General features: G+C 38.6%; 1 protein-coding gene across 1 annotated transcript; it reads left to right on the top strand.

Annotated features, from left to right (window-relative positions):
* Nucleotides 1-4220: 4220 nt before the first annotated feature.
* Nucleotides 4221-8480, top strand: LOC308379803 (perforin-1-like; the record flags this gene model as incomplete). The annotated part of the gene is made up of 4 exons (XM_080857067.1): nt 4221-4753; nt 5153-5291; nt 6682-6905; nt 7595-8480. The coding sequence occupies 4 exons, from the start codon at nt 4221-4223 to the stop codon at nt 8478-8480; spliced, it is 1782 nt and encodes a 593-aa protein (XP_080713193.1).
* Nucleotides 8481-8829: the final 349 nt, after the last annotated feature.

The following is an 8829-nucleotide window of genomic DNA, read 5'->3' as shown; positions in this document are numbered from 1 at the left end:
GTGGATCCTGTAATTCCTATGGTCCGTTGAACAGAACAAACATTGAATGAATGAGATAACAGCTCTTCCTATAGCTATTAAATAGCTAGTTTAGAATATAACATGAGGCTCACGTGGAACAAGCGTAGCCTACAGGCTTCTTATCGCATATAGGTAGATTTTTTTTGTAACCTAGGTATGCATTAGCCTATGTGACCTCAACACGAAATGTTATTTAAAATATGCAAACATGATGCATGATACCCATAACATACCAACTACTTACACCAATCATAAAGGTTAGCAAAACATTAAATTGCTTGCGAAATACGAAGGATATGTTATTATCCAATCGGATGATTTTTCACAAGACCACGCCATGGATGAACCAGTAAAAAAACAGGATTAGGCTATTTCATAGTGTCTTTCGTTCACTTGCTTTGATACATTGTAATGTAGTGGTAACGATGCATGTTTGCTATTAGGTCATCAACGCATAGACTAATTTCAGAAATAAAGCACTTATCATCATAGGCTACCTGTTTGAAATTATATTGCACAGTATAGGCTACATTACAGCCCAAACAGTAAGACTTAACGCTGTATAAATATAGAAACACATGCATTTTACGGGAATTCACAATAATTCACAGTCTTATATGATAAAGTACACAATAAAACACAGGCACGCAAATACAGAGCAATATGTGAATTTAGGACACAATCCTGTGTATTTAGGTTTTAAAACTGAAACAAAAAAAATCGGTTATTTGTACACAGTCCTGGTTCTGTAAATGGGAAGCAGACTAAGTGGCTCAGACGGAGCCATTCAGCCATATTGCTACTATCCCAACCAATCATTACGTTACTTCAGGAGCACATTGCGAGTGGTAGGCTATAATTTGACTGACTGTTTAGCTGAAATATCAACAACCTTTCGCCAGAATCGCATTTAGAATCATTCTGAAAATCACGAGGCAATGAAAACTTACTTAACTTCTGTCATGATTACCTGTTTTCAGGTAGCATTCTAGACCTGACATGAAGTAGATGATGAACCAAAAGTAGGGTACTTCAAGTCCACAAGTCTATGTGAAACATATAGGCTACCTTTGTTGTCTTTTAAAGCTTTATTCCTGTAGCATTGGTATTGTTATTTTTCTTTTAGTTTATTTTGGGGGTTTTCCAGCCTTTATTCAGACAGGGCAGTAGATAGATGAGAGATGAGGAGTGTGACTGGGAATTGACTGCAGGTTGTATTTGAGCTCCAGTCCCGCAAGGTGTATGTTGTAAAGGTTGCCTCCTTGGTAGGATGAGGTGATTGATATGTGAATACTATAATTATTTGCTATACGATACTTCACATGCTTGTACAGCAGACCAGCGTTGAATGTTATGAAAAGTATAAGGCCTACCCAAGACCACTTCTGATTAGGCTTACTCAATATTCTCAGCCAGAAAGTAACCAAATCCAGGACCCAGTGTGTTGGAGGTGAATGAGGATACAAAGCTGTGGATTATAGGACTACAAATATCATAACTAGTTTCATATTTCTCCAATTTTTGAACAATACCAGGTGGAACAGTTTGCGCACACTGTTGTGCATACTGTCACACTTCCACATTAAGAATTTGTATTTGAATGCATGCAAATCCTTTGGTACATTCAACACGGTAAGTTTGACACTGCATCATCTGGGCTTGTTTGTTTGCTAGTTTGAAGTTGATAGCATTGTGGTATTTGTTTGGTCTCTTGGTAAACACCAAATTATTACACAGCTATTCAGGTAACAATGCCCCTCTAGCAAAGAAATTCCTTCATGGTGTCAAGACCAAGTGAAAGACCAAGTTTTTCTTTCTCTGCGATCCTTGCTCGCTTCTCTTATTAAGTTGTCAACATATAAAGTGGAGGTGTGCAGAGATGTCAATATTTGTATCTGTATCTGTATTTGTTCAACCAACAAAATGGTCAGTATCTGTAGTCTGATAGAAGAAAAGAAATGGGCATGGTTTATACCGGATGTCGTGTTAATTCGGGCTAAAGTTGTACTTCTTACCTAATATTCATTGTCAATGCAACGAATGTGTCTTCAAAGCATCAAATTGATTTAATATTGGCATATTATTATGTTATGTCATTATGTTATTGTTGGCATATTATTATTACATTATGGCAAATAATTAATTATGGAATATATTTCCACATCCTCATACCAGTGGCATTGCCAGAAAAATATTTTCGGACAGGCCTCTGCAAAAGTAAGTGGATACAACTTTCACTCATGGTACATCACTAGCCTACACGTTTTCTATAACCTACTGCTGGACTGAATGACAGGCCAGACACCCTGTATCACAACTCAATTACCAAGCCAGTCAAATCTTCCCTTCTTTGTTTGCATTGAAACAGAATCTTTAGTAAACCACAAAATACTGATACATTTTTATTCAGAAGTAGCATAAACACATGCCCTGTCACAACAAAATAACTATATTGTGCTGTCACAACATTAGCTTGGTTTCAATCCGACTATTTACAATTCATTTAAAATCTAAACTTAAAAACTTCAGCTTACACTTCACATCAGTTCTTTTAAGACATTAAATAAATCCATTCACTGGAAAGAGGTGATTGGCATGGGGTAAATTAATATTGTTTGATGGAAACAAGTTTAATCGCATCAACAAAGGTTTGTTGCAATTCTATCACATATAAAATACATATAAAGTTGCTGTAGCACAGATGTGATTCTTTACACACAACCAACACACCAACACACCCACAACAAAGTCTAGGTGTCACCACACTATCGAACCTCCCAATACTGCAGAAACATGCAGTATCATATTTGCTGCGGCTGGCAGAGAAAAAAACACGTTATCCAACCTGCACTGCAATGTATAATAATAAATGCTGCATAACCCTTGTTAGTGCACTGACTTCAACCACGATGCACATAACCAGGCACAGTAGGCTATGTCACAACTCAGAACTTCCACAACCTCACAGAGGCTGCAATATAACCTTGCCACAGCAGGCCAGATTAATAAAGGGAACCGCATTGGCCTACCTTATACACAAGGTGGAGTTGTCTGGGTTTGGAATTGAACTGGGTTGTGATTTGCAACTCCTTCAGTTGATACTTTCATAATCCTAAGTGTGTGTTAGTTCTTTTTCTCTAACTCTTTAGTTCTCCAGATGTGTGTGTGTGTGTGTTTTCGGGTCAAAAGGGTCAATGATAGTAGTTTAGCTATAGTTGCACATTACATAGGCCAAGCAGCTGTTACATGAACCTCAGACAGAGGTTAGTTAAATCAAAGTTCTCTGTTGCAAAGGGAATGGGCAATTTTTATCCTGTGGACATTTAAAAAGATACAAATCAATTTGAAGAGACATAATGGCTGATGCACAGACGTCAATCATGGAGCTGATTCTTAGAAGAGCTTTTATATTCACAGCTAAGTATTTTCATCAACATGTTCACACCCTCAACATAAAGTTCTGTTTTTCACTTCTCTCTGAAGGTATTTAAGCAGCGTGAGAAGAGACAACCGTTAACAAATTATTTGGTTTTCCACACCATCACATCTTTACAGACACTGCAACTCAGCCAAAAAGAGTAAGGTATGATTTAGCTTTTTTGTGCTTTTGCCATTATAGAGTTTTGTACAATAAGTATCTCAAGGTTCAAGATGCAAGATACACATTAAGTTGTTGTTAGATGTTTTTTCTAAACTGTAGTCACAATCTTTATTGTAATTATTATTATTATATATTATTGTTGTTGTTCTTCTTGTAACTACACTTTGCAAATTTCATACTGATTTGGAAATGATTTACAGCCTCTGTACGATGTTAGTATTAAAATGTAATTTCCAAAGACACTGCTAATGTGTCTGAATATTTTCCCAATCAGGCAATGAGCTAGCTTACAGGCTTTACAGAAATGTCTTTTAGACAAACATGATCTATAGCTGCGTTCTCTCTAGTTGAGGAATGCACTTGCAAAGGCCAGACTAGACCATACAATTCCTTTCATATTTAATTGGTTTCTTTGTCTAAAAGCCAAATTAAGTACAAATGTAACCAGCCATATAATATTGAGTTATACTTCAGTTTGTCATACTTCTTTCTCCTTATGAAGTAACCAGAGTTGCACTTAAAGACCAGGCTTTTTTTAATATTTTATTTTACAATTTACATGTTTGGTACCAACAGGTACCTAGATCAGTGGGCAGTAATGTTGCTGCCCAGCATCACCGTATTGGCAGCAGTCATTCTGTTCCTGCCCCATCCCACCATCCAGTCATGCATATCTGGCACAAAAGAGCTCTGCGACGCGGCAGAATTGGCCCCGGGTTCATCCCTAGCTGGCGAAGGTTTTGACATCACCACAATGCAACGCAAGGGAGCCTTTGTCATCAACATGAACACCTGGGAAACCCCAAACGAGACCTGCACCCTCTGTGCAAACAACTACTTTGGAGGGAAAATGCAGAAGATTCCTACATCTGTCACGAGCTGGAGGCCCCTTCATAAATGCAGCATGGCAATCAAGAGCGAACTGCTGGAGTCTGCCCTGGCAGTGGCCGATCACGTTAGCAAGAGTGTGGAGAACAACTGGAAGATAGGTTTAGGTTTGAGTAAAGGAGGGTATGGAGCCTCCCTGGCCCTTTCTGGGACATATTCAAAAATGTCTAGAACCGCCATAGAGAAGAGCAAAGAAGACCGATTCAACTTTGTCAGCCACTCAGTCCACTGTGGATTTTACAGGTACAGAGGACTCAGACACTCACCAACATATCATGTTAATGAATGTGGGTGAATACAGGTGGATGGTACACTCAGTTGTGTCAGTTTTTAAATAGATAAAATCTGTGAGAATGGTTGTCTATTTAGTGAAGTGGTGGCTGAGATAAATTTTGCTTATGAGGCGCTAGCATATGCGTAATGCTATGGAGCATTATAAAATGATTGAACAGTAGACTACACTGTGACAAAAGACTGCGCAAAGTGCATAAGACTCTCAATAGATAGTGTAAAGTGAATCTGAAAAGTTAGGAGGGTAAAAAAAAAGCATCATTATTATTATTATTACACCAGCCTCAACTGATTTGATGTCCGTAGATGATCATGCGTGCTTTAAAACCTCTTCAACTCCCTCTCTTGCAGCTACATGGTCTCCAGCAATCCAAACCTACACCCAGATTTTGCCAAAGCATTGGAAAAGCTCCCTAAGATCTATAGCCCCAGCAACAAAGAAACTTATGATGCTTTCTTTGACACATATGGCACTCACTTCATAAAAAAGGTATAGAAAAAATTACACTACATTACATTACAACTCCTAGCAAGCATCTGCAGCATTATTATCAGTACATGTACGGCCTGATAGCATGGCCATAAAGTGGAATTGAATGTTTTTTGGCTAAAACCACTTTTACCCAAACTCAGCATTGAGATCCTTTATTTAAGGAAACATACTAATACAGAAAGTATTAGCAGCGAAATGTAGTTGAAGTATGTGACTGATAGTATTACTGATGATATTATTATATGAGTTCATTAGATTATTAATACTGAAGAATCCTTGTGTAAGCAGCATGTTACTGTTGTAGCTGCTGGTGATAGAGCTAGTTTGAACTAATTTACATATAAATAAAGTTTAAAAGATACATCTGAGGTGATGGGAGAGGAAAAAACCCATGTTTTCAGTTTTTTGACCTTTTCTCTAATCTTTGATTTTTGGTGAGGTCTTGGATCATTTGAATATTTATTGAAATGAAACTATGTGAGAAGTTTAGAGGGAAAAACACTATTTGGTGGAGCTGTTATCAACTCATAGACCCCTGACATGTGACCCCAACAACACACTGCTTTTTTAAGATATCAGAAGCCAAAAACAATAAACTAACTACAGGTTAATCTTTTAATGTATTTTGAAATCTTGTTTTATTGTCTATTGTGTAACATCTCCATCTTATAAGTAACTAATAACTTAAGAAAGTGCAATATTTCCCTCTGAAAAGTAGTGGATTTTAGTAGTAGTAGTAACAAAGTAGTATTTGTAACATTTCAACAGTTTATTAGTCGAGATTGAACAATTAAGACGTTTTGCTTTGACAGTAGATCATTAAACATTTAATTAAAAAATGTAATTAATCTTTGTTGAACATTGTTAATGCATTAAATATAAATATGTTCAACAATACATACATAAATGTTCAACAAATCCTTTACCATATGTATACATTATTCCATTTATTGATGTTGATCCTTAATAAGATTTCACGTTCATGCATGTTCCAACAATGGTTAAGTAAACGTCTCCTTTCTTTTATGTGAATATTTCTAAATATGCTCACAAGAGATTGTGAAGTTAAAAGTGAATTTTCTCATTCAGGTTCAAAAATGTATATACTAATATTCATATTGCCCTCTTCTTGTACTGCACTCCTAAGCCTTTACCTCAGAATTTCAACCACATACATTTAATGAAGTTAATTGTCATTAGTGTCGTCGATTAATATTCGAAGATTTTTTATTTGGACTACTAAAGTTAATTGAAAACTAGCTAGAGTTTCTACAAACATGCTTGTGGCTAAACAGACATTAAGCTCTTTGGCCAGGATCTAGCTCAATAGTGACTCGTTTTTGGCCTTGTGAGAACTTTGACTCTTCTCCTTGGCTCTCCTCTGCAGGTGAAGACCGGTGGCAAGACACAGTCAATGACCAGTATCAGGGAGTGCAAAGCCTCCCTTATGGGCCTGAGCTCTGATGAGGTCAAGTCGTGCCTCGCTGTTGAAATTGCTGGAAAAATCCCATACAAGGTTGACGTTGACCTTAGCGCAGAAATGAGGTTCTGTAACGGCATGAAAGAGAAACTTGAGGGGAGAAGAAGCTTCTCAAACGTCTTTCAAGACAGGTGAGTCAGGATGGCATGTGCATCACCAAAATACACACAATCCACAGAATTTACATGCAAACAAATTAACCTAACAACTCCCCTGCACATAAAAAAACATCGGCACACACACACAAACAATAACCTTATTCCCCAAGACAAAGCTGCTATTTTCACACCAAGATTTCCATGCTGGCGTTACATGTGAATATGAGCAAATATTTTGGAAAAGCCGTCCCATAAATCTCCCCTCCTCTCGACTTTGTAACATCTGCAGCTGTAGTTTGACTGGAAATTGAAGCCAGAACGTTTCTGTATCATGGTACATCGCTAGTGGTAACCTGGTGTACTATCTTACAGACTGCGTCCATTTCTACTCCAAAAAGATAACTGATGTGTCGGTGCTCACTCAGGGTGTCCCACCGCCACAAAACTATCACCAGTCTTCATTGAGGTCCAGTTCAACAGTTGCGCTCTGTCCACTGTTTCCTCCCAAAGTTGTTCAGAAAATTAGATAACATGTGAATAGAATAAACAAATACACACATTTTACTGAGTGTACAGTAAATTCACCGGTTGGGTTTCCCCCGGCAATATTACGGATATCCATGTGGGAAAGGGGCTAGTTATGCAGGTACATTAACAACCAAAGCATTGACTTCTACATGCTGTGCTGATATTTGACACATCTTTCCATATTTTGGCTAAAGGGTCACAGAAATCATCGGTGGGCAAACAACAGAGGGTGAGCTCCTTTTCTCTGCAGATCGAGATGCGTCTGCCTACAAGAAGTGGCTTGCATCCCTGCCAGTCAACCCAGATGTGATCTCTTACATGCTGGAGCCCCTTCACAAGCTGATTCCAGATCCAAAGACGAGGAGAGAAATGCAACTGGCTATCAAAGACTACATCCTCAGCAGGGGCCTGAAGAGAGAATGCTCTGACAAATGTCAGGTTGGAAGGAGAACCAATCGAGACTCCTGTGCCTGCCACTGTCAGAGTCACAAGGGCTTAGGCCGCAACTGCTGTCCAACACGCAGTGGCTTAGCTAATGTTGTTTTGACCATCATAAGGGCACATGGTCTATATGGCGACGTCAGCTCTCAGACTGATGGGTACGTGAAGATCTACGATGAGAACAAAATACTGCTTGGCAAGACGCGCACGATCGGTGGTAACGACTCTCCTTACTGGAACAGGGAGTTCGACATCGGTGACATGCTTTTGTCTGGGAACAGCAAACTCGAAATTGAAGTGTGGGATGAAGACAACAAGTACGATGACCTCCTTGGGACGTGCTTCGCAAAACTTGAATCAGGTGACCAAGGGGAGAAAGCTTGCCCTCTTCAATATGGGGTTCTGTTTTACAGGCTGAAGGTGACCTGCGCTCCGAGTCTTAGAGGCCCATCTTGCGCTGAATACGTGGCTTCTCCCATGGACAGTCTGTTGGAGAAGCTGTACGTGTCTCGTCATGCTCGTCCCATTCCGAAGCACATGCTTTCCCAAATGGGTATGCGGTTCGATAGGCAGGCATTGAATTACACGTTCACAGACCAAAGCTCAGTTCAGACTGGTGGTAAAGCTGATCAGCTGTAAATTCAAGCACAGATGCTGAGATTCTTTTCTAGCAATGAAGCAGTTTATTCTGCTTGTCAAGGTATTTTAAAAAGCCTTATGCAGTGAGATCGAGCTACAGTCTTTACAAGTTATATGTGTGATATCAGCAATAAAAAAAAAAAAAAAAAAGCAAAAACTGAAAAATTAATAAATACATAAAATGTACCTACATTGTATTCACTTCTCACTGTGAATTAATGACTAATAAAGCATTTGGAAGTAAATAAATACATTGAAGTTCTTTCATTTACATTTTGTCACTTTTTTGTGATATGAACACCACATACAACTGACAACTGACCCTGACAAAAACCAGCACCTTGAGGAC

This window comes from Sprattus sprattus (assembly GCF_963457725.1).
Source record: "Sprattus sprattus genome assembly, chromosome: 18".
Lineage (NCBI taxonomy): Eukaryota > Metazoa > Chordata > Actinopteri > Clupeiformes > Clupeidae > Sprattus > Sprattus sprattus.
The sequence above is the reverse complement of the archived record's forward strand: the minus strand, read 5'-3'. Positions and strand labels throughout refer to the sequence as shown.